The 26,932-nt window shown below is 36.7% G+C and overlaps 1 protein-coding gene and 1 long non-coding RNA gene across 8 annotated transcripts in view; both read left to right on the top strand.

Annotated features, from left to right (window-relative positions):
- The first annotated feature begins 884 nt into the window (after positions 1 to 884).
- LOC122221651 lies at positions 885 to 14,054 on the top strand. 2 transcript variants are annotated; one of them, XR_006203359.1, is made up of 5 exons: positions 885 to 960; positions 2,960 to 3,018; positions 3,589 to 3,672; positions 8,565 to 8,634; positions 13,691 to 14,054. It is a non-coding gene; the product is annotated as an uncharacterized LOC122221651 (long non-coding RNA). The 2 variants fall into 2 exon arrangements; XR_006203360.1 differs by lacking the exon at positions 885 to 960 and adding an exon at positions 975 to 1,217.
- Positions 14,055 to 16,276: 2,222 nt separating this feature from the next.
- CHD2 (chromodomain helicase DNA binding protein 2) overlaps positions 16,277 to 26,932 on the top strand; it is a 122,715-nt gene continuing 112,059 nt past the window's right edge. For 4 of the 6 annotated variants that reach the window (XM_042941084.1, XM_042941087.1, XM_042941086.1 and 1 more), the window contains exon 1: positions 20,042 to 21,107. In XM_042941084.1, coding sequence (XP_042797018.1) covers positions 21,001 to 21,107 — 107 coding nt within the window. In that variant the 5' untranslated portion in view covers positions 20,042 to 21,000. Of the gene's footprint in view, positions 16,857 to 17,202; positions 17,336 to 20,041; positions 21,108 to 26,932 lie in introns of those variants that run through there. The other 2 variants (XM_042941085.1, XM_042941090.1) reach the window with 2 other exon arrangements.

The following is a 26,932-nucleotide window of genomic DNA, read 5'->3' on the forward strand; positions in this document are numbered from 1 at the left end:
CTGCGAGCGTGCGTGAGGCCGCTCCCGGGAAGGGGTGGCAGGAAGCTCGCGGAGCCAATGGGCGAGGCGGGCGGGCGGCAGCGCGCGTGCGCGCTGGGACCAGGGGCTGCGGGCGGGAGGCGGGGAGAGTGGGGGAGGGGAGCGGGCAGGAGCGCGGTGGAGCTGCTGCTGCCGCCGCAGCCGCCGCCGCAGCGAAGAGGCCATGTTGTGTGGTGTGTGGGGCGGGGGGAGGAGGAGGAGGGAGTAAAGCCGAGAGAGGAGACGGGAGAGAGACACCACACACACACGGCACAAGATGGCCGGAGAGGCAGCAGCACCCCGAGCTGTCAGGCGCTCCGCCGCGGCCGCGGGGCCCGCCGGGCGGCGGGAAGCTGCGCCTGGGCGACCCTCAGGCCCGCGGGAGCGAAGCGGCCGCGGCCGAGGCGAGGCGGGCCGCGCGCCGGTGTCGGAGCCCGCGGCAGAGGCGCCCGGGGCGGCCGGGCCCACGACGCCGAAAGCGCCGCTGCGGCAGCGGCCGCGGAGGCTCCCCGGGGCCCCGGCGACTCGACCCGGCGCGGGCGGGAGGCTCGGGCGGGCGGCACGGCGCGGAACGCGGGTGCGGGCGACCTGGAGGTGCCGACAGCCGCGCTCGGACCCGGTGAGTGGCTCCCCGGCTCCTTTTATTGTCCTTTGTCCTTGGGAGGAAAAGCAAAATGTCCTTGAGCGCGCGAGCAGGAGGGGGCGGCGGGCCGGGCCTCGCTGGCCGGCTCTCCCCAGGCGGCCCCGCCGGCGGCGCCCGCTGGCTCTCCGGGCGGGAAGCGCCGGGCGCCGCGGGGCCGGGGGGCGCGCGGGGCCCCGCGGCAGACCCCACGGGGGGCGGCCTCGCTGCCCGCAGCGGCCCGGCCGGGAAAGGGGCGGCGGCGGGGGACCGCAGGCGGGAGCCCGAAGGGGACCGCGCGAGGAGAGCCCCTTTCTGCCCGGGTGAGTTATTTTGATATTTAGGGTAAGGGGGAAAAAAAATCCTTTTCAGGTTCTCCAACGGGGGAGCTTTTTGACCTCTTTCCGGCGAGGTGGGAGCTCTCCTTCATGGTGGAATTTAAAAAGAACAATGGAACCCTGACTACGTTTAAACAAAAATAAAACTTGTGTTTTTTTTTTTTTTTTTCTTCTTTTGGGTGTTGGCTTTTAACTCTTTCAAAGCCGATTTTGAAAACGGCTGCAGTGTTACAGACAAGAAGGTACTTGCTGCTTATTAAAACATTGATGACGTTAAGGTTGTCTTTTAAAAATGCAAGTTGGAGAAGTGCCGCTGGTATTTCAAAAATTACGAAGATAAGTTTACTATGCTGTCGTCTCGGCTGTTTAATGGAAATAAATAGGTTTTAATTACGAGAGTAGACGATGACGTTTGATCAAGATAGTTTATTTTGCGGACTAGTTACGCCAAGATTAGTTGACATTCTGATGTTTGAATAATGATTAAATATACTGTGGGGTACTTTTTAAAAGGTCATAAGGAGCCGTTATCTGTAACTTACCACACCTGAATGTTAGAACGTACTTGGATCAGTTCCTGGACTTCTAAAAGTTGAAGTTCATCATTTTATTATTTTTAAAAATAATCTATGTTAGCACAAGCCGTGGTCGACGAAACTTTTACAAAGGAATATTCTGACGCCAAATCTCTTTGTGAAGTTACTTTCTCTTAGTGTAAATATTAAAGTAGGACTGTTCTCGGTAATGGGCGATGAAGAGGAGCCATATTTGTTGCATTTGTTGCATGCATAAAAATCTAGATCTGCTGAAAACGGAAGAGTATTTTCATAATAAATACTGCTTTCTCAAGAATTTGCGGAGTCCTCTATAGTTTTGAGTTTAAAAAACTGAGAGGGAATTTAAGTTTAATGGTTTGAGGAGCAAACCACAAATGCACAAACCTTTGTGTATGTTATAACATATTTGTCTCCATTCTGCGGTAGCTCTCGTGTTGTAAAGGTGCAGATCTACGTAAAAACAGTGTTGGGCAGATTTACGTAGTACTTAGAAAATCAGAGTTACTGGTGTAATCGACCGTATTTCTGATGGTATTTTTTTTTGTCAGTGAAATTGCTTTATTTCTGAAAGGCATTCATATAGTGCTACATGTTACATCAGTTGCGCATATCTTGATTTACAGAATCTTAAGTATCAATTCTGGTTTTTCAAAACCGCATTTTTTATATTCGAACACTGAAAGAGAAGTTTTAAATGTATATTCTGAATCTGTTTTTTCAGGCTCCTTTTTTGAATAGTGAAATGCAAAATAATTGCTAGCAATTTAACCTCGTAGGATCTTTTTATGGGAGAAATGGGGGAAGGGAGAGACAAAATTTCCAAGACCCTGGTTTGAAATTGAATAAAGGTCATAGACACTACATGTTTTAGACTTGCTTAAAAGACAAAGCTAATATCTCACTTGGTGAGATCAAATAACTTGTGGTTTAAAAATTTAAAGTAACCAGTAGCCATTTTAACTTCACTAATTTCTCCTGGAGGAGTTAATTTTTAATTGTTTGTAATTGTAAAAGGTATTTCTAGATGGTTAATTTTTAAGATGATTTCAGTGTTTAAGCAGGGTAAACTTTTCCTTTGTTTTTGTGTATTGCCTGGCATCAAAAGAAAAATAAAAATGAGGTTATAATCTTAAATCTGTCTGGAGATATGAATTTTCTGTAGTTTATTTAATCTCCGTGCCTTAATCTCTAGTGTTTATTCATGCCACCAAAAGATGAGGAAAACAAAGACTGATAGATTATTAAGATAAGAAATAACTGCATCCTTAACTGTGAAGGTGGTGTGTCCATGAGCCGTCCCTAAATTTGTCCATAGATCATGTATTTGGAATATTTTCTTATTGTTTCATCACACTGAAACTTTGGCCAAGAAATGTTTAAAAATCAAAACATTGATACATCTTTTTTTTTTTTTTTTTTTTTTTAAGGTAACTTACCAGATTAAATATGGTTGATGATGGTTCTGAACAAATACAGCTTTTATGAGGTAAGGCTGGGTAAATTTTAATTACTTTAACATAAAAAGCCTATTTGGTTTTTATTTTGCTCTTTGATAAATTTGTATTTCCAATGAGTAGTGATTATGAGTATGAATAACTGAATATCTGAAATAATTTGACAAAGCCTTTAAACCTTTCCGTTAAATGAAAAGTGTATGTGCTTAGCCATTGTAACTTAATGTGCCTTTTGAATAGTTTAAAATACTGAAGGTCCCTTAAGCCTTTGTTTAATTTGGGGAACAAGAAAAGACTGATTATATTTTGAGAAAAACCGTGAACCAAAGATACATTTTTTTCTTTGTAATTCTCTAATATACTGTGCAAATTAATTTTTTAAGTATTTAAAGAAATGAATTTATTGGAAAATTTGAGCTAGTTAGTATTCGTAGTAAGTAGATTTTAGGGAAGAACATTTTAAAAAATCAAGTTTTATGAGCATGGATTTTGTTTTTGTTTTCTTTACACAATAAAAGTTTTAAAACATTTCTACTTGCTATTTGTTGTTCCATCAATAAATTGTTTAGAATATTGGTGTATTTCCCCCTCCCCCCCAAAAGGTATGCCATTTTGAAGACTGAGACCGTGGAGTTTTATCCTTGAGGATAAAGGAAATATTTGCAAAAGTCTATTTTATATAGCAAGTAAGTAAATGTTTTATTCAACATCTGAAATTTAATAGCTACCAACATTTGAGTAGGAAAATATCACTAAGTTGGTCAATGAAACAAAATGTAGACTGTTCATCTCGAAAAAGAGACGAGAAAAAAGCCCATCAAATTCCTTTATCTCACATCAAAGCACTTTTGTATTATAAGAAAATAGTTGATACACATAATTTATATCAGAGCAGTAAGATGGTCATTACTTTCCAATAATCTGCTGCTTCAGGATTATGGTTAAATCAGTAGTTATCAGAGTTGTATGTCTTTATAATCTGAAATTCTTCAGCCATTTTTTGGATGATGAAGGTCACATTTTGGAAATGGCTTAGAATTTTGTATTTGCTGATCTTAACATTTCTTAAAAGAACTGTATTTTAAAAACTGAAGACACTTTCGTATTTTAGTTCTTATTAATGGAATTAATACGTTCATTTTAACTGTTGTTATGAGTTTGTTTTCAAACTCATACTAAAGTGAGTTATCTTACAGGAAATTAGAATAACGCATCTAAAGAGACCTAATCTATAACTTTGTAATTGTTTTTAAAGCATAAAAGGAACAAATAATTTTCAACATGTATATAATACTTTCACATCTTAAAACTACATATGTGAATGAAAAAATACGTCTGCGGGTAATTTTCAAGAAAGGTGTTTTATAAGTTAACACTGAACATGGAAATTACTGTCAAGCTGATGTTGGGGATTTAGCAGAGGAAATATGTATATATAGTACCTTCGGAAATTTTAAGAATAGCCAAATTAGCCAAATAAGTAATATAAAGGCAAGTTTAACTTTGTCCTTGAAATGTGGAAATTCTTTTATCTGTTGATGTTGGCTAATTATATCATTGAGATAGGTGATAAAGGTAATATTTTTATTGCCTTTGTTTTAGCTTAATTTTTCCTTTTCAGTCATTTTGCAGTTTGATCAAATTTGTGTTTTAGTGTGCAAAAGAAAACTAAATGTTAGACCTGTAACTATAGTGTTTTTAAAGATCTTATATATATATAAAAAATCAAAATCTATTTCATCTTAACCTTTGACACAAATGCCAAGGTTACGGTTTCCTGTATGTAAATGATAACGATATTAGATTAGCATTCACATGTGGTTGGTCACTGTCATAAAAATTGAGAATTGGGCCTTTTGGACACAAATATATGTGAAGTGTAATGTAATTTTAAGTACAAATCAGCAGTAAATTTGTAATGGCCTATCAAAGGTGCAGTTTGACCCATTAAAATAAAAAGTGAATGGTTGAAGGTTAGAAATGTTAAATGATTTGGTTTTTATCTTTTTTACTCCAGTATCAAGAATTAAAAAAATATTTAAATGATACAGTAATTTCTAAATTAATCCTCAATATAATGGATTGCAGCTTCTCTTTTATCACCAACAAGATAAACGATTATAGCAAGTCACATTTTAAAAAGGTCTCACATGTACTTGAACTTTAATGCTGATGCTGCTTATATTTAGTGTTTTGATATTTGCTGTAAAATATTGCTTGTAAAATAGGCAGTAGTTACCAGATTTCATATAAAAAGCAACTTTCTGGTTTACTGCTATATTCTGCTTAAGAACCAAGTGATGCTTAAATACTCGTTTTTATTTTGGCATTTTGAACTAATTTTTGGATCCTAAAAATCATTACTAGGTTGAACTGGCGATAGGTTTTATTGCATTTGTTATTATGGTACTATTTAAAAAATTACCTGAAATCCCACAGAAAGGAAAGCAGCCATGTTCTGCCCATAGTTAATCACAAGATTTTCACGAACTATGGTATGACACTTAGAGGCTAGATTATGCGATAGAGGTATGTATGTTGAATATAAATTTTCTTTCAAGTTGAATTTACTGTTATTCTTAGTTTTTTGATTATTTAAAAATTTGGACTGCGGACAACCAATTAATTTACTTATTTGCTCCGGGTTTTTTCTTTGTTGAGAGGCTTAAGGGGAAACAGACTATGAGGACATCTCCATCTTCTTCATTCATGAGAGGTGTGTGTGATAAGAGTGGAAATCAGGAAATCGGCAATCAGGAAACTGAGCTTCTAAATGTAAATTAGCCCTGTAATCTTGATATTTCACTGCAGACCTTGTCTTCTAATCTCTAGAAAGTATTTGGAGTTTCTAATCTCTTAAAATATCTTTTAGCCTTTAATTGTGTGATAAAAATAATAGTAAGGAGTATCTTATACAAACTGGAGAATAGTTTTTATAATTTTGCATAATAAATATATGTGTTGTTTCTGTGAAGAAATGATTTGAATAACATGACCCCTGGGTGATAGTGTACCCGACTTTTTTGATTGTAGGCATTCCAAAATATTAACAATCTAAATGCAGATGTTGGAAAATTGATCTTGAAAACCAGTTAAGGTGTGAAATTGTATTTAAACAAGTGAGATTTAGAATGCTGCAATAAAAAATTGCTAGGTTAAATAAATGTACTTAAAATTTAGTGTATTCAATGTAACACTTATAGCTGGCTATCACAACTATAAATAAGGATTTGTAGTTTACATGCTTGACATAATCTATTTAATTTCCTTTCAGAAATTTTTATATTTCAAAGACACGAGCTATCTTCCCCTACTAGATTGAGTGGCTCAGTACAAACTTAATTTTCACATTTGGCTGTTATTTCTGAATGTAGTTAACCATTACAGTTTAAATTTGATGATGTTCTGAAGCTTATAAATAAAAACTGTAGGACTTGACTTTTTTCATAACATTCAAGTGGCATATTTCTTACAACAATTGGGTAAAGTTTTGATTTGTACAATATACAAAGATAGTTTTGTGTTTTGGAAAACAATCCTTTGCTTTTTGAAATTAAGCTATTTATTTGATAAGGAATATTTCCCAAATAAGCAATATGCCCTTGATGTGTACTATATCGTGATCATAATCATTTTAATTCAGATTATCAAGGTAGTTTGCTTAACTTGAATGGTTTCTGAATTTTCTTACAAGTGGTAATGACTTTACTGCTACCTTATTTTTGTGGAAGATTTCATATATTCATTTCAAAAGTGCTGTCAGGTTTTATTCTTATATGTAAGAATTGCGTTAAGGACTTAAAAAGGTAACAAAGTCAATATTTTAAGAAAAGCCCAGATGGGCTAATAAAGATAACAGTCTTTGCCTTTTAATATATAAGTCAAAATGTACGTTACACTTAGAGCTTTATATTGAGAATCTATGATATGGCAAAATATTAAAGATAGGTAGGAATATGAGCAAAAGTACCTACTTTTGTAGTCTGCTGAAGCCAAACTTGGCTTCTCCCCACCATTTTTAAAGGAAGGCGGAATGCTGCTTTCTCAATTTTGGGAAAGGAGATGATATGGCAGATTACATTGGTGTCAGTAATTTTTGAAGTGGTGCAAAGTGAACTCCCAAGTGAAACCCACAGGCGACAAACTTGTAGGTAGCTTTTTAATCACATCACCAACCCAGTGTGAAGGATTCCCTCAGACCTTTTTTTTCCACAAATAAGTCAATTCCACCATTCTCTTAAGAGTTAAATCAGTTTAGTTCACTTACTTGATTTAAGACTTGTCTTTGTTCACAATCTCTATTCTTATTAAGGTCAAATTAAATTTGGAAGCTTAAAAGTAAATAATCCTTTTTCTTACAAATTGCTTCATTTGTTAACTTGCTAGGAGGATATTTTAGCATTTTAACTCTTAGAGATAATTTTGAAGCAGGTCTTTCCTGCATTTTTTGATTATGATTAGTCAAAATGACTAAACCGATTAAGATTTGGTAATATAATCAAGAACTTGATTTATAATTTGAAAAATTGAAATCTTAGTTATGGAACAACATTTGAATAGGTTAGTTTTAACTTAAATCCTAAACTATTGTGCTTTCTAAAAATCCTTAAATTACTACACTTTAATATTGAACTTAGAGCTTTTATGATAGCTCTACATAGTATGGTTATTATACTTCAGAGCAGGAGTGACTGAAAAAATACCTGTAGTCAGAGGGCATTTGAAATGTGAAATGGGGCATTTCAGTCTAATTAGTGGAAAGTATGGATATGGTATTTTTGTTAATGTATTTTAAAAAGGGTTAGAGTTAACTTGAGTAGGTCAATGCAGTTGGTGACAAAAGTCGTTTGAAATTTTGTCTAAAGGTTTCTATCACTTTATCTTAAAATAATTTGATTAAATATTGAACTAATAATAATAATAATAGAGAAACATGGCCTTGCAGGTGGGTAATGGAAGTTTTCCTTTACGAGTCTTGAAAGTAGATTAGATGAAAGATCAGAAAATAATTCTGTACTGTTAAGAGGTGATGTTGGACTCTGAAACAACTAGTTCTCTACCATATAGGGAGGCCAGATTTTATCTGCTCTGTTGGGAGTTCTTGGGGGCTGAGACTTATGAATGGTTTTTGTAGTAACTTACTCTGTAGGTAAGTCTCCAAATAGCCAGATTGAAAATCCTTGGGGCTAGAGGAGCACCTGGGTGGCTCATTTGGTTGAGTGTCCACCTTCAGCTCAGGCCATGATCTTGTCGTTTGTGAGTTCAAGCCCCATGTTGGGCTCCGTGCTGACAGCTCAGAGCCTGGAGCCTGCTTCAGGTTCTGTGTCTCCCCGTTTCTCTGTCCCTCCCCTGTTTGTACTCTGTCTCTCTCACTTTCAAAAATAAATACTAAAATTAAGAGATAAAAATAAAAAATCCTTGGGGTTAGAACTTCTGCTTGGACTATGTTGTTCATAAATAAGTGTATGTCTTGGTCTTCTGGTGGATCGTCATGTTGAAGTTTTCAAATAAAGGCATTTTAGTAGTCTAGTTTTATCTTTTTCTGTGCATAAAATTATATTCTTTTTGTTTCTTGCAGAAATGTGAATCCTGAGACTGAATTCTCTAAAGGGCCTGTACAACGTAATAGATGTTGGTGGAACCATTTAGTAAGTTTTGTTTAATTTTCATGTTTGATCGGTTTTAAAATTTTCATATGACTTTGGAAATTTGAATAATTGAATTACTTGTAAAAATATAGAGAGATTTGGTGAAGCTCAAAGCAGTACAAAAATAAAAAACATGATTAGATGTGTGTGAAGTTTATTAAAATTTTGCTTGTTTATTTACTCCAAGTTGTTATTTTCTTTCTTCACTTAAACTCCCTTACAGAATTCAAAGTAACTCACATTTGAACATCTGACATTTCACCTTAGAGCTGGGTGTTGGTAACCTACCCCTAAAAATAAAGTTTTATTGGAACACAGCTCTGCTCTTTTATTTACACATTGTCTGTGTCAACTTTCCCACTATAGCTGCAGAGTTGAGAATAGTTGGTAGCTAATGGTCACAAACCCTGAAATATTTATTATCTTTTTCTGTAAAGAAAGCTTACCTGTCCTTGTCCTAGATCCATCCCTTGTGTCAACTTAATTCTTCCTAGAACTCAGAAGCCCTTGGGTTTTCTTTTGGTAATAGAACATACTTTTTAATGGATTTCAGTGTAATAATTTTAGTAAATTAAATAATTCTGAACTTTCCTTAAACTTGAAAGCCCAATACAAAATTCTTTTCACACTGGGATTATGCTTTGATGTTAGAAGACTTGGTTACTACTACTATGGAAGAGTTTATTCTAACTCCCAGCATGAGAAAGAATGGGGAAAGACTGTAGAAGTGAATTTGGATGAATTCTCTAAAGGTTTTATTATTGAGTGAACTTTTTGGTACTTTACATACTAGCTGTTTCATAAATTTGAATCCCATTTGGGAATCTACATTATAGATGATAATTTTGCTCTAATTAGTACTTCAATTTCTGTATAAATGTCTACTATTTCTTGGTTATGTTTCGATGGTGATGGTGAGGGCAGAGATGAAAATTTTTCTAATGTACAACCATTGATCTGTCTTATGTTTTAAAGACATTAATTACCTGGCACATAGTGGATCCTCAATAAATACTTGTTGATTTATGGTATATAATTTCTGCCAAACATTATTTATCAACTAGTACTTTAGGTTTAATTGAAAAAGAAGGTCAAATTCATTATGAAAATATACATTTTAATGCGGTATTTATTTTTACTGTCTAAAAACTAAAATTTTTGACTCAGTAAAAATTGAAAGTGATACAAACTACAACTTTGAGCCTCTTAACATGCATATATAGTCAGATTTTAAACTAATATATGGAAAATAAAGAAGATTTGATTTGATTGTAAAACTTTGAAGTACCATGATTCTTTTTCTTAGTTACCATAATCTTATTCTCTTAAGAGATCAGTAGCTGGCTGGTGTTTTTCAAATAATTTTGTAGTTAAGTTTTATCCCCATTGTATTTAGGACGCAGGCATATATTGTGATCCTATTGAGGATTGAAGTTACTTTTGGTAATAAAACTGTATATGTGAATTCACTATTAAATGTTTTCAAGTTTATTTTTTTTAATGTTCATTTATTTTTGAGAGGGAGTGGAGGAGGGGCAGAGAGAGAAAGAGACTGAGAATCCTAAGTAGGCTCCAGTGCTGTCAGCCTGGAGCCCGACAGGGGTCTTGAACTCATGAACCCAGAGATCATGACCTGAGCTGAAATCAAGAGTCAGACCTTTAACCGACTGAGCCATCCAGGAGCCCCAAATGCTTTCAAATTTAAAGATCAGAGCAAAGAAGATTGAAGTCGTCATAAGCACCAAGAATTTAAATTACATGATGGGAAGATTCGATTTTTGCTCCTCGTTTATACCCTTATGTCCCTTTGGTTTTGCAATAAGCATTTAAGTTTTAAAGTAATAAAAATTAACATTAATTTATTGTGGCATTATTAGAACCACCGACTTTAAAAATTAAGAGTCGTTCATCTTTTCTTTTTCCTTGTACTCTTCCCTGTCCCTCACATTTTTTGTTGCTAATAAAAGTGGGAGTTTGCTGGGAAGTAGAAGTAAGGCGATTACTTATCCTTAATTTAGGGGAGGCCCTCGTAAGCCTAGTTCAGTCAGGAGTTGCATTTCAACAGACAACTTCACTTGTATGTCAGCTAACTTACTTGATTTTATAATACCAGTGATTTTGGAACACATTTACTAAATTAGAATTTAAAGAGAAGATCTCCTTAATTTCATATTCTTAAATTTATGGATGTACAATATTTTGGGATTTTAAGGGGTAGCTTTATTTAGTGCCTTCTTACCATAGAAGTCTTTGCTTTGGCTTTTGGGAATTTTTTTTAGAACAATTTCCTTAAAAAGGAGATATAAACTATGAACGTCATTGTGGAAAAATTCTACCTGTTCATGGAATGACCTTGGAACCTGTATGTGAAGTAAACAAAAGATGAAGGTCTCATTGAGGATGGAATTCTATATCAAACCATCATCCTTTCAGTATGTCCGTAGGAATTCACAAGTTACTGGAGAGATGTAGAGTTAGTAGGGTTTTGATATCTGAACACTACTCAGATTTCTATACTGATCTTATTTTAATGCAAGATTAAATTATCTATTTATTTATTTTTTAAAAAGTTTGTTTGAGAGAGAGAGCACATAAGTGGGGGAGAGGGAGAGGGAGAATCCCAAGCAGGATCTGAACCACCAGTGTAGAGCTTGGTGCCAGGCTCAAACTCACACACCACAAGATCATGACCTGAGCCAAAGTTGGATGCTTAACTGAGCCACCAAAGTGCCCCTAAATTATCTTTTTAAAGCAGAAAGTGTTTGTCTTTAAACAGTTGATCCCATATGGGGTCAATCCATATCGTATGGATTTTTCACATTGTTGTTATTGGAATATAAATTATTTTGCTTCTGTAAGGTTAGTTTGTAGATCTCCATGTACGTTGGTTATTGTGGTATATGGGAATAATAGCTAAATAACATTTATTGAGGTCTTTCTATATGCCAGGTAATGTGAAAGCTCTAAATGTACTGACTCATTTAATTCTCACTATTGCCACATGAGGTAGGTACAATTTCCATTTTACACATGAAGAACTGGATTTTGTTACCAAGAAAATTTCCAGGCTCACAGAAAGAACTCATGCCCACTTTCTTTATTTTTTAACATAATTTTGCTTATTTATAAATTCGGTTTTTGCAAGAATTTGGAATTCCATGAAGATAAATGGCTTACTCATAAATCCCTCATTGCTCTTTTAGGTATTTTGATGCTTGACTGTGCACTTTTGCTTATTAACAAAATTCTCACTGTTGGCTTTTGATAGGCTTTGTAGGAGTGCAGACTGATCATGGCCTTACAATGTTATCAGAGTCTGCTTTCTCTTTAGCATTGGCTTTCTTCATTCCTCTTTGTTTAGCTGTCTTAAAACATAACAGTATATGTGATAGAATGATCAGTGTGCTAGTATTTTGTAATCTCTATTGTCACACAAACTAGTATATTTTATTAAGTAATTTTAGAATGATTTTAGTATCATTAGGTTTCTTTTGAATTTTTTTTTTTAAATAATGATTTTTAAAATGAAATTTCATATAATGTCCTGGATGAATTTTACCTTTTGTCCTGTGGCAGAAGAATATAAAGCATTGAGTTTATCATTTAATGTACTAAATTGAATATATTGCACCTATAGCCATTGAAATGATCATAACTTGTTCTCTGTACATTAGTGTCTTTTTCATCATAATTGTGTTTACATCCCCAATGTCATTTAGAGCTTGAACTGCCATTGTACCAGTAGAGATTGGGGACAAATTAGTTAATGGTGCAAGAGAACTGATGGTATTTTTATTTTTATACTTAAACATAGGAAGGATATGTTCCTTAATTTTGGAGTGAATAATTCAAATGGAAGGTATTTTATTGACAATAGTAATGAATGAGTTATGTAGTTCTTATTGTAGAGTGGAGAGAAATAAGGAAAGTATGTGAAGGAGAAAGATCTTACATCTGATGTTGTTACTGATGCTGTGACACTTACCCCATTTCTAACATGAGTGCCAGTGTCTCTTGGTTACCCAGTAGTTTACTGAGTAGATTTTTGTATTCTATACGTAGATAACAAATCCTAATGATAGTTTAAGAGGTAAGGATTGACTACCAGAAGATCAAAAATATTTTTCACTTAATAATCTTCTAGTCACCCAGACTTGACTTCTATAGATTTAGTTTGAGCTGCAAAACTGATTGAGAAGACTGGGGTTAAAACTCACTTTTATAGTTATGTTTGATCTTGATGGATCAGGATTATTTATTTAATAATACAGTATCCTGATTGCCCACCTAATAACTTTAGTTCAAATTATTTAAGTAATGGATTTGTTTTTTGTTGAGAAACATTTGGTATTTTGTCAATAGGAGTATTTTACTTGTGCTTAATTTGAAAACTGATAGCATTTTATGGCAGATACCAAAAAGTCAGTTTGCATTTTTGATCTCTTTGCTTCCTAGTTGCTACATATTTTCTGTATTCTCAAATAAGTAGCCGATGATGGTGACATCTCTGTTGGCCATTTGTGTTATCTAAACAAAATTAATTAACATCTGTTGGGCTGGAAAACTATGCTTTACCCACTACCTTGGTTTCTTTTCTTTCCTTTTTTTTTTTTTTTCTTCCTTAGGATTCTTTTCCATAACTAGTTTTATTTGAAGAAGCTTGGAAACTTTTCTGTCTTGAGATTTAGAATCCATAGTGTTGTTGTAATTTAGTTTTCCAGGATTTTGAATTTGAATTTTTATTTCATATTGACCATATAATAACATTACACATGTAAAAATTTGACTATTCACTACCACTTTTTTATGGTTACATATGTATCTGTGACAGTAGAACTTTGTTACTCGTTTGCAGTCTTTCCATGATTCTCTTCATTGAGAAGTGTGTGCAGTGCATACAACTTTAATATAGTACAGTTTCATAGTTGAAAGCTGTTACAAAATTAAAGCTTTGTGTATGTAAGAGTATCTTCAAGGTGGGTGGATGTTCTCTGTTTGAAGGAATAAGATGATTGGTATTCCAACAGCATTTTTTTCTTTTAATGTTTTCATCAAGCACCCAGTCAGCTTGAAGAGTCTCAAATGGACCCTACCACTGAGAAAACAAGATGGCAGTCCACTATGGGGAATTGAGGAAAATGGATTAATACAAGAGTGCTGTGATAATACACAACCAAGACAGGGTTCTTTTAACATGGATTTCATGAAATGAATGAAGACATAGGTTTCTTACCCAGCACAAATGGACTTTCTAAAGACTTTTTGTATCATTAAAACAAGCACATTTTTGACATTTGGAGAAGAAAGATGGCACATTAACACAAATGATAGTTTGTATGCCTGGAACTTTTTGCAGTTTGATTTGTATGAGTATGACCTTGTGAAATGTTAACTTTAATAAAATTTCTAACACTTTAAAATTTCTCAGTTTGGGCTTTTTTTTTTTTTAAAGCTGACGTTTCATTAAATGTTCAGTTACTGCCTGAAATAACACTTTGACCTTTACAGTTGCCCAGCAGGAAAGTGTACTGAATAAAGCTGGTAAAATGGAAATGGTGTGCTGGAAAATGTTTTACTTGGTTGATTAAGATTGGTCTTTTTTCACAAAGTTGTGGAAATTTATTTGTGCATTAAGAGATGGTCATTTGGTTGAAATGCTATTTTGTGCTTTTTTGAAATATCTTGGGGAAAAAACTTAACAAGGGGTAATAATAGGTCTTTAATTTGCCATGAGAGTGTAATGAGCTTATAAAATAAAACGCCTTTTGCCTCAGAATTCAGGATGAGCGATAAAGTATTTTTATAAGTTCTTTTGTGTTGATGGACAAGGTCTTTTTTACCTATGCTTTTTAATATTATAAGTGTCTTGCAGTTGAATATTCATCTAAAGATTTATATCAAACTGATGCTTTCTGTTGTTTTAATAGTTAATATTAGGGGAAGAAGTGTTGGATTTATATGGAAGTGTCCTTAGGGTATTCACAAAAGAACTTAAAATTTTGGTGGTGGTGATGTCTATAATACATTTTATATAAATGTGAAATAGGGCTTTTATCTTGTATTTTTATTCTGTACATTTAGGAATTTAGAATAAATGAATCGTACCGTGTAATTACTGTTTTTGGATTCTAGGTGAATACTGCTGTTCCATTTATTGATAAATGACTAATACCAGTTTTAGTAACTTATAAAAGTGGAGTAGGCTTTATTTTGATAGACCAAATGACTTGTTGATTATATTTTTCCCATTATACAGACAATAAAGAGTAGTTCAGCTTCAGTTTTTTGCTTTTGAGAAATCATTCTGCGATTTGTGATTGTCAAATATCATAGGGCAGATATCTCTGATCAGTACATGTGCAATATTCTCACTGACTGACTGGAGGTGGTTGGTCTGTATAAATCAAAAGTGGAATGTTGGATTTTGATTTTGGTAGAAAATCTTTTGTAGAAAGTACAGAATTGAAACTAGGTTTTGCTTATGGATTTTACTACCTTAGATGCAACATTGTTGCTTTTGTTAGGTATAAACCTAAAATGGATTTCTTCAGTGAGGGGAGGACATCGTCTTGGCATACTGTAATGTCAAGTGAGGAAAGTTGATTTTTTTGGATGTGTGAATGTTTTCTTGGGGTGCTTGTTGAAAGAAAAAGTGTTGAATAATTTGTTTTTGGCATTAGTACTCATTTTCTCATTTTGTTTCCGTATATCTCATGGTTTTGATATTTAGGAGAATTTGCCCTGTGACATTGCTCTGATAACTTTGCCATCAGATAGGACCGGTTGTTAATAACTTGCCTTGTTGAAATGTGTATGTATACTTAGAATTTGATTTGAAATACAAGGGAATGGTTGCGATATATCTGTTGTATTGGTTTGGAGGTGGAGTTTGTTGGGTTTGTTACTTAAGGGTGCCCATGGTAATTTCATGCTCTTAAATTTAAGAACTTTGTTTTGCCTGGCTCTGTGTGAAGTAAATATATTGTGGTCTTGAGAATTTTTTGGTGAAGTTTTCAAGGTTATATATAATGGGTTAAAGAATTTTGTGAAAGTTGAAAGAAAAATGGAGATTCTTGGATATAAACTAGTTGCATTAATTTTTGCCCTAATGCAACTGAACACTAGGGAGGCGCTGTTGAGTTGTACCCCCTTTTTCCAGTTGGGATGGAAAATCCCCCCTTACAATTTGTCTTTAGATAATTTTTAGACTTCATAAAGAAGGCAAGAGTTGAATTTAATTTATGAAATTGAGGTTTTGCTTTTATTTAGACAGCCATTTTACCCATGGGGGGGTTAATTTTTTAAAAGATTAGTACTTAAGCTTAGCTTTATATTCTCTAAGAATTATCCCTCTTTCAAAATGGCTTGATAAAACACCACTTCCTGTCCAGAGAGGAAGTTATTTTAGCTCAAGGACTGAAATATTTAGCAGATCTTTAGACAAAAGGAACAAATTACATTTCTCTCTGGCTTAAAAAGGGTGCTTGAGCCAGAGGGGGTTAAGAAACCCTCCCTCCTCCCCTTGATGGGGTGGTCTGGTGGGGCAGGGAGGTGTGGGGGTAGGGGTCTTCAGGCTCCCTGGGATGGAGGATCTTTTTTTTTTCTTTCTTTCTTTTTTTTTTTTTTTTTTTTTTTTGGTGGAGATGAAGGGGTGGGTCTATGGTACATCACCTGAGTTGTGGGGTAAATGTAGAGAGTGTCAATCAAAGGCAGAGCTCTCAGAGCTGGGAAGGAGGCTCTAGATGGCGGCTGTGCCTTAGAGAGAGCGCGCTCTGCTCCCTGCCTTCGCCTCACTTTACGCAACTTTCCCTAACTTTCGGGCAGCCTCAGGGGGCCCCCGCAGCCCCCTGCCTCTCCTAGTGACTTACTGGGGTCGATTCGAACCTTTTTAAGGGAGAAAAGCAGCTTTTGGGAGCTTTCTTTTCGTGCCTTGTTGGAAAGAAGCAGCCGTACTGAGAGCCCAGGTCGTTGTTTTTTCCAGCTTAGAAGCCATGGCGCACCTCCATTTTTGTGCGCTCTCCTAATGAGGTTTTTTTTCTTCCGGACCCGTTTTAGTATTAATTGTTGCTCTATTTTTTTGACCAGTTAACATATTTGAGGATTATTGTATTTATTTTTCGTTTTTGTAACGGAGAATTTTGTTTTTATTTTTAATTATTTGGGATCTGATATTTTTCTACTACTAGATAGGACTCTTGCTTTGGACCTACTACATGGATCAGGTAAGTCCATGATCATTAGTGATAATTTTAAAGATTTAGATGTTTAAGTTTGCTTTATTTTCTGTAAATATGAGAAATTCCTGGATGACGCAATAAGATACAGAGATTGTTATTTGTATCCAGTGTGTTACTTTGAGAAACTTTCCTTATTGATAGTGATGATTCCTTCTGTTCGGTTTATCCGTTTTTGTGTTTTTTTTTTTTAAAGAAAAAATAGAAATATTTTGTTTTTTGGTGCTTACCGCTGTTGTATTATAACAATATCGCTACATCGTCAGGACTTTGTTCCTGATAATAAAAACATCGATAGAAGCTGGGACCTTACCTTTCTTTCAACTTTTGACAGTAAATACCTGGGCACAGGACTTCAAAGCAAACACAGATTCCCCCTCCCCCTTAATATTTAAGAATTAAAAGATGATGAGAAATAAGGACAAAAGCCAAGAGGAGGACAGTTCGCTACACAGCAATGCATCGAGGTATGAGCTATCAACTTTCTTCCTTTTTTCTCTCTCTTTTTTGGGGGAAACCTCAGCTTACATTGTTTACCTTGACAGACAGGGATAGCTGTCTGTTTTATTTTAGGTATTTTACTAATTTGGATTCGTTTTTTAAAGCGTGACCTTGAGATTGCTAATATGCCACACCCTAATTTTTTGGTAGCAATTTATGAAAGTTGAGTTGTGACTTAAGGCCTCTTACAGCAGTCAAAAGGTAAGGTACCTTTATTCAAGGGGGCCTTTCCTGTAAACTCCAGTTTTTCTGTCAATAAATTTCAGTTTTTAGGTTTTTGTGCTGTAGAAAAATGACCTTGTCGGTTTAGCCATTGCTGCATTGCACCATTTTACATACAAGGCAAATTTTTTCTTTGAAGAATCTAGGATACCCAAACTTGTAACTGAAGGCCATAGAGGAGCCTTGTGGTAGTAAATTATAGTAAATAGACGTTTGAGAAAGTTATATGAATGAAAAAATGTACATTTTAAAACGAAATTGCAAAAAGGACCCTTTGACTGATGCCTCTCAGTTTGTATTTTTATTTGACTCTGTATTTCTTTTGATACTCTTGACATTTTAGGAAATTTTGATAAGATTTATCAAAACCTTTACTCGATGGGTACAGTTCCTGCATTTATGAAATCAAACCTGTGATCACAGAAATCCTGGAATACTCTTAATATACTTCTCTTTTGTGTTTGTTACTGTGATTCTATTTGTATATTTTACATTTAAAATATTTTAAGGTTTGCATTTATATGCTCATATTAAGACAGTACTTTCTGGTTGGTAGACCTGTATCTTTTGCATTTTAGTTGTAGCTGCTTTTAAATTTATTGATTTATTTTGACAGAGTCACCTGGAATGCTTTATCTTCTGAAGCTTACAAATACAGTTTGTTCAAATCACGATTTGTTTCATATTTGTTGGAGTACATTATTAGTGACTAAGTAATAAAGCCTCTGAGACATTTTGTTGTATGAACTGTATATTAATTTTTAAAAGTGCTTATGAATACATTTCTTGATGTGTGTTCTTATAAATTGTCATGAATTTTAAATCATGCAGTTAAGGATGTGATTGGTTATATGATTTTTTATCCAATTTTGTTTTTACTTCTATAATTTTATAGAAATAATATACTTTATTATTAGGCTAGTGAATTCAAAAGTTTTGAGATGGTTTATTGCAAGGTTGAAGTTTATTTATGTTTTATTATACTTAACAATATTTTGACCCTTTAAAAATACTTTCTAAATTCTTTTGCAAATTGAGTTGTCACACAGTTTGGACTGTCTTTTGAACTGAACTGCCCATGTAATTACCCAGGTTTGATTTAGGACAGGAAACTTATCTAACTGATCCTAAACTGCTTTTTCTGAGAAGTTAACACCAATTTTAAGAAACAGGAATCCCCAGGTGGATTTGACAAATTACTAAAGATCCAGTGTCTAAAATTGTTACTCCCTTGAGTATTTATGATTTGCATAGTCTCACATAGGTTTTGGCTCTCTTATGCAAGGTTTGTGGTTAACATCATTGATGAGACTGCCTTCTAATTTAAAAAATTAAGCAGTGTTGCTATTCTTTCTTTTAATAATTTACTTACCTAGAAAACGACTTGGAAGTTATCATGACTTGGCCTGTTGGCAGTGGGGTTACAGCTTAACTGGAAGCGTGCACTGTACTTTCAAATGCATTTTGTCAAGTGTTTTGATTCACAAACCTGATGAATGTCCAAAAATATCTGATAGACTCCCTGAAGATGGGAGTTTTAAATTAGTTACCCGAAATTGCATATCTGAATACATGTACATAATTATGACATCACTTCCTTTTAAAATTATAAAGCTTAACAGGATGCTAGGGGTGTTTTACTGTAGTAGATTAATGTTACTTTTAGGAAGCTACAATTAAGGAGACTGTTTAGGTACTAGTACTTGGTCCCTTAATCCATTAGAATTTCCTCGCTAGGACCTAGTTTCTGTGGCACAAAGTCTAGTGTGCAGGGAATACTACAAAAATTTTGTATCCTGAGCCACAAGAGGGGAAGGGAGGAGTTTGCAGGTCAAGTAAACTTAGAATTACTTTAGATAGATATGAAAGGATTGAGTGCAAGTTTAGGTAAACCTGATACTTCCCTGTTTTGGAAATAATGCAGTCACTTAATAGTTATTACATAAAGTTGTATGTTACTCCTGTATTTTGTTAATGCTTTTAAGTATGTTACACGTTGCATATCGTGATTTCTGAAGATTAAAAAGTTCATTTTCAAAAAATACGAATTTAAAAATACCTTGATAGATTTGTCAAGTTTCTAAATATTTAAAACAAAGTTTTAGTGATGGACATACATGGAAATGTATACCACACACTTCTTACCCAAATAATTGGCAGTTTGGGATAACTCCAATAATATTAAAGAATGGAGATAGGAGAGAAGGGAATGTGATTGGAACTGTGTGTGCACACAAAGAGTTCTGTTTGTTCTAGGACGCTGCGTTTGCAATTTTATCCAAAAACACAGTTTATTAAATTTATCTCTAAATCGTCTGCCTTTGAACCAGATTTATTTTGTCAACCTCCGATGTGGGCAAATTTTAATCAGCCTTTTAGCAGTTATTCTAAAAGCCTGGGGCTAATTAGAAATGGCATAATGCAGTTGCTTGTGGACTGAACAGGCAGTTTTTTAAGTGGCAGCCATTTTATGATGCTGATAATTCTTAAGAATCGGGATTTTTGCGAAGACAAAATCGAACTGAAACTTGAAATATCAAAACTCCTTCCCACCCCCAGCCTCCCCTTTCTTGGTTCTCTGGTGCGAAAATAAGGGGCAGCTTGGTAGGTAGCGCGGGCAGCAGCTCCGTGAGCCCCTGGCATCTTGGTGCAGGTCCAGCTCAGTCACAAAATGGCTGTTCCTTTGTGCCGCAGCGCTGACAGACATACTGCATTGCACTGTGTACTCGCCAAACAGCAGGAAGTTGCCGTGCCGAGTTCAAAGGCCGGCCGGCGCCGGCGCCGGCGCATGCTGCTGATTGGCTGTGCGCACGCCTGGTAACAGCGGGTCAACAGCGGCGGCCTTCGGCAGGCCCCGCCCCGTGACGTCAGGCGCGTCCCCTCGCTCCTAGGAGGAGCGAACGCAGTGACGTAGGGCTGCGTGCGCAGCCGGGGTGCTGCCTCTTCGTCTGGGGAGCCGGCAGCTTTGGGGGCGCGGGGTAGGAAAGGGAAGGGGAAGCGACCCCGGACTGGGGCTTTCCGGTGGGTGGTCACCCGGCCGATTTCGCCTCTGGCAGTCCTCTGCGCCCTTCCTCTTAGTCCACACCCTGCAGCGTGTATTTTCTTTGCCCTTCCCTCGGAAGGGTTGGCTTCTCAGAAAGCGGCTTCTACTTTTGGAGAAAGTAGAAGGCACTATTCGGAAGCCTTCAAATCGAAAACCTACCAGTTTTTACATTTTTCGCTTTCCTTTATCATATTCTATCGGGTCTTTTTTTTTTTTTTTTTTCTTTTTTTACCTTTTTTGTTCAGCGTGAAGAGATTAGTAAACTCTATCTTGTGTCACCATTGACCAAAACCTTTTCACTGTCAAGAGGAGATATTTTTGTTTACAGTGAAAGGTCTTAACGGGTGTTATAGCTGTCGGGTGATCATGGCTCATAAAAAAAGGGAGGATTATTTGAACTTGTCCCCGTCCCCGTGCATTTTTACTTGGTACCGTACATATTCTCAGTTGGCATTTGATGGAGGAAAACTCAGGTCAGTATGTGCAAAGTGGTTTATGATTAACATTAACTCTGGAATAAGAAAGCAGCTTAGGAGTTTTCACAAAGTAACTATAAATATTAAGTTAGCTTTAAAAAATAAGACAGCATGAGGCATCCATTACTATGCAAACAAGTGTTATAAAACAACTTTTAAGTGTTAGCAGCACTTTGCTAGAGAACGGTGACTCCCAAAACTTGGTTGATAGTGGAATGGATCACCCGGAAGAACCTCGGGAAACCTCTCAAATCTCCCATTCTGGAGATTTTACTTTGGTCCTGGTAAACTGATTACAGTGCTGTGGTTATGCTCATGGTCTGTCTCGTTTGGAAACCCTTTGCAGGGATTTCTGTTTGGAAAAAAAAAAAAAAAAAAAAAGAAAGAAATTAGAGGTTAGCGATGATGACTTCATTATTCAGTTACACGTAATGAATTTCAGCCTGAAGGAAAGGCTGTATTGTTTTCCTTCTGCACCTTAACAAAAAAAAAAAAAAAAAAAAAAAAAATTTTTTTCTGTGCTTTTGGAGTCCTTTTAGCACCGACAGGAGTGAGTTGTCACTTAGTTGGCCATATGTCAGAAGTTTCTTACCGAGTAAGATCTGTCACTTGCAGAGAGATGTGGACCATAGATAGAGGTTTACCTAGGCATATCTTAAGTTTCTGGAGAAGTTTATAAAGGGTAAAATTCACTGTACTAGTGGGTTTTATAGGTTCCCACAGTCTCGATTCTTCAGGAAGAATTCTTTGGATAGTTTATGGAAACATTAGGTGAAACAGGATTTTCGGTTTTATAGACTTGTTCATCAAAGATTTGATAATGGATTTTTAAACTGTATGCTCAATTATAAGTTATATATAAACGAATTAGCTTTAGATAGAGGTAAATTCTCATGGAACTTGATCACTAACTGGTGTTTGGAACTTCTGAAGTGCATCCAAAGCAACAAGAATGAAGGTTCTTTCTGTGTATTATTGAGATTGACTTCTTGTTAGTTGGATTAAATTTTTGTTATTCGCTAACTGTCCTTAAGTTTCTAAAAAACTGTGATAGAATTCAGTAGCATTGCAGTCATGTTCCAGGATATAAACTACTCTGTTGAAGGTGTTTAGTCCAAAATAGATACTGTGTGTGTTAAAATGCATATTTGAATAATAGCAATTTATCTATGAGCTGTTGGCATGCCACGTGGAACCAGTGAACTTTTTCAGGAGCCAGAGTGATTAGGTTTGTCCATTAAGACTTTTGTGCCTTTTTCTTCTGTCTTTAATCTCTTTGACTTCTCGGTTTTAAAACCTACAATTTCCAATTGATATTTGGCACCTTAGGAATTAGCATCTTCTGTAAAGATTAAGTCATCGCGGGAACGTCATCAGACAATATTTGATAAGGAGTGCTGTGCAAAGTTTACCAAGTTATTGCTTGAGAGGTGAATCTGGAAGGTCAGTTGAATTTTACCTGACAGTTATCTGAAACTCACAGATTTTATAATCAGTTTATTCTTCTCCCCTCCCTCGTATAGCAAATCCCTAACAGTTGTGAAAGATGCTTCCTGAGGTCACTGAGCTTTCCAGACTCCTATCCTTTCTCCTGTAAGATGGGGTACTACTGTAAACTTGCTCCTAACACAAATTGTGAGTGACTGCTCTGTCACCTAGTAAGTTTTTTCTGCTTATGAGTTGTTTTTGTTTTCGCTTTTTTTAAAAAGGTGTTTTAGGTCCTTTGTAAAAAACCTTAGATTTCAATTGGCTTTCTTGAGGAACGGGGGGCACGTGAGCCAAGAAACTTTTTTTAATCGCCTAAGAATTAGTATACAAATAAACTCTACTGGGTGCTTGTCATAGCTGAGCAATTCCCTCCTGCTTTCCAGCCTGCCTGGGCACTGAATTGAAATTCATACCTTGGTAAAATTGGTTAAATTGCTGTTGCTTTGGAACTTCAGTGTTAATTAGTGTAAAGCCAGAACAACAAAATTTGACTCCATCAACAAATGCCCATCAAATACCAAATACCAAATACCATCAAATATATCTATGCTTAAAGTCTGTTGTATGTTTACGTTGTGATCAGTAACTAAGCACAGTGTTGGAACACATTTTTTTTTTTTTTTTTAATGTCTGTTATGACCTTGTCTCCTACATAGTTTAATTAACAGGACAAGTCTGGGGAGAGGGACTTTTTTTAAAAAAAGCTCGAATGCAATTTATGAGGTGGGAAATAATGAGCCTTTTGTGAAATAAATCCTGGAGAACCTAGGTATATGGAAGGAAGCCTTTCATGCTACATTTTGAAACACTTGCGATTTAGTATTTTATTGTTACAATATTTGGTTAGGGTCACCTTTCTCCCTTATTTCAGTGACATCTGGATTATGTTTCATACTGAAAAGTACTTTAAATTCCCTTTACAGGAAAGTCTCCATGGTTTCGGGGAAATGCTGGAGCTTTGGCGAAAGCACCATTTTAAGGATGGTTCTGATTTTATACTTTGAATTCAATCTAGGAAGTTATTTTGTTATTTGTGGTGTGTTTAACTGTTAACCTCAATGCCTGACAAGAGCTGTGTACCTAATACCCACCAGTGCAATGTTTCCTTGAGTACTGAAAACTTTCTCCAATTTAGGCCAGTGAAGTACTACTTGTTGGATTTTTAGGTTCCTGACTTTAAAAATGTGGATAATGATACTCTTCATTGGGTAATGAAGTTAAGTAATATAATGCCTATATAGTGATTCGCAAGGAGGCGGTTACGTTGAAAGTGCTTATTAAATGTAAGCTGTGAGTAATATTTTACTTCTAATGCTTTACTTTCTTCCCTCTCCTGTGCTTCATTAAGAGCCAAATGGTTCCTGAGAGTTGAAGTTGGCGTCCTGGCCTCCCACAAGAGGTCTTTTAGGCCACTTAGGAGAGAGGGTTGTTAAAATGATTTTAGAAGGCAAGTCTGGGGTGAGTTCGAGCCCCCGCTTCAGTCTCTGTGCTGACAGCTCAGACCCTGCTTCTTCAGGTTCTGTGTCTCCCTCTTGCTCTCTGTCCCTCCCCTGCTCATGCTCTGTCTCAAACATAAACATGAAAAAAAAAAAAAGGCAAGTCCGTTTTTGTTAGTTGAAACCTTGGGTATGTTTTGCAGTTAATCTTCTCCTAGAATTTCTTTCTGAGAAAGCCAGCCTTTTGAAGGGAGAGTATGATTCTTCCTGGACCAGAACAACTTCTTGTGTGAGTCACAGCCCTACCCGTGGCACTTAACTCTGACTAGATCCCTTTTACCCCTCTTCTGGAGCTAGTGGTTATTGCCCTGGTTTACCCTCTGCCTCATTTCCCCTCTCAAGCTGTGCAAGAGTGAATAATGAATACCAAGTAGCAGTGCTCTTTGGATGTAGATGTAATTGCAATATTTCCAACCAATGTCTACTTGGCTGTGGCTTGCTCTTAGTAATCCATTCTCAGCATATCATCATATATTGGACTCAGCATAACGTCCAGAGTTCAGTCTTATTCTGCTAGGACTGTAGTCTAGGCTTAAGATTTCTGTGTTGTTGGTTCCCCAACTTTCTTCATTTCCTTTCCTTTTGGTTTGTGAGGGAGTTGAATTCTGTTTTTTTGTTTCTGTATCAGGCTCTGGAGAGCATCTTAAAGTTCTTCAGCCCAGCTCCCCAGGATTGAGTTAATTTTCCAAAGCCCTCCATGTGGTTTACAGTTGCGTGTTTCCGTATGTTTGCATGTGTTTCGCCTCTTATGACAGAGCACCTCTTGTATTCTCTTCTTCTTCTTCTTTTTTTTTTTTTAACGTTTATTTATTTTTGAGACAGAGAGAGACAGAGCATGAATGGGGGAGGGGCAGAGAGAGGGAGACACAGAATCCGAAACAGGCTCTGGGCTCTGAGCTGTCAGCACAGAGCCCTACGCGGGGGTCGAACTCACGGACCGCGAGATCATGACCTGAGCCGAAGTCGGCCGCCCAACCGAGCCACCCAGGCGCCCCTCTTGTATTCTCTTCTAACTGTTGGTGTTCCCGTTGCCTCATTTTCTCTGTGCCCCTTTTGGGCAGTTTTACCAAAAGCTTAGGTTTAGAGATCTGGAAGCAAAAGTGGGTGGGGCTCTCCTAAGGGTTGTTGTATGCTTGATGGAAGATGGACAGTTTCCGCATTAAATGTCATGCTGGATCCAGCAGTCGCATACCTTTAACAGTGAATGCTGATGGAGTTTTGACTCCAAGATTTTTGAATTCTGGTCCTAATTGCTTTAAATTCTAGTGCATCTCTTCTTTACTAGAATTCTCTACTTAAGCCCTTTTTAGATCCCTCTAAAAGTTTGGATTCCAGAGTTGACTTTTGAATGCAGGAATGCATTCCATTCAGAATCCCCTTTCCTTAACAGCTAATTCAGGTGACTGTTGAAAGCAGTGGACGTGGGCTCTGCTGTGAAGCAATTATTTACAGTGGTGGGTTGTGAATTGTCCCCAGCATTAAAAAAAATAAAAGAGAATACAATAGGATAATAAACCTCAGGAATGGCATTTGTATGGTTTATTTCTAAGTCAAGCAGTGCCTGTAATGCTGGTAATCTTTCATTTTGGATTGTATCATAAAGGAAAGCAGCATGTGGTAAGCATTTTGTGGGAAAATACTGGAATAGATTTATGCTTTTTGGAGTGGTTACTCTGTCAGGCACTGAAAGTGGGTTTTGTTTTTTTTTTTTTTCATTGTGTATTTAATGTGATGGTTAGTGTAGCAGAAATGCTAGTGACCTTCTGGTTAGCCAGCTCCCCAGGTTAACTGTCACAGAACTCTCTTCCTTTGAAGGCCTGTGGGGGGTCCTACACCCTGCTGAGCTCTTTTATACCCATCCCATTGTGTTCCTTCACTTGCGTTGTATACATAACAAGGATTTGCAGATACTTCTCAGATTTATTTATGCTGGTTTCCCTTGTAATTTTGCATTTCAGTAACATACCAAACCAACAAATGAGATGATTGTGAGAGGTATTTCAATGGAAACTATGTTGTATGCTTTGGAAAGACACAATACCTATCATTTATAGTACCTACTGTGAGCTTGGAACTTGTTAGAACCAGTCCTCTGTATGTGTTAATTTGGGTAGTCTTCACAAGTCTGAGACAGGTGTGATTATCATTACCCTATTTTGCCGATAGAAAACAGGCATTAGGGGAAGCAGATGGTGGCATTGGATTTAAACACTGGCAGTTTGGTTTCAGGGTCACTTAAGCATCTTGTCAAAAATTGCCATCAAGGGGCACCTGGGTGGCTCAGTCGGTGAAGCGTCCTATTGTTGATCTTGGCTCAGGTCATTATCTCACACTTTGTGAGATGGAGCCCGAGTTGAGCTCTGCGCTCACAGCTCGGAGCCTACTTGGGATTTTCTCTGTCCTTTTCTCTCTCTGCCCCTCCCTCGCTTGTCCCACACTCTGTCTCTCAAACGTTAAAAAAAAAAAAAGTTGCCATCAAAAAAAAAAAAAAAAAAAGAAAATTGTCATTTGATTGAATGGTTGCGAGGAAACTATAGTAGGGGAAAATAGTAAAAATCTAGAATAATCCTGTACTCTGTTTCTCTTAAAAAACTTAAACCGAAAACTCAAAATACATTTTAGGCTTGATTGATACTGGAAACAAAGTTCAAGAAGTCATTTTGCATAAAGAATTTCTAGTGAAGATGTTGCTGGTGAAGTAATTCCCACGGGGGTAGTTGGGGAAACGAGGAAAGACAGGTGTCTGGGAGGGGGAGGTACTGGGAATTGCAGAGGAACCCCATCCTTTTGCAGTCTGACTCCCATTGCTCCCCCACACACTTTGGGTTTGGCAGTGAT

This window comes from Panthera leo, chromosome B3 (assembly GCF_018350215.1).
Source record: "Panthera leo isolate Ple1 chromosome B3, P.leo_Ple1_pat1.1, whole genome shotgun sequence".
NCBI classification, from domain to species: Eukaryota; Metazoa; Chordata; class Mammalia; order Carnivora; family Felidae; genus Panthera; species Panthera leo.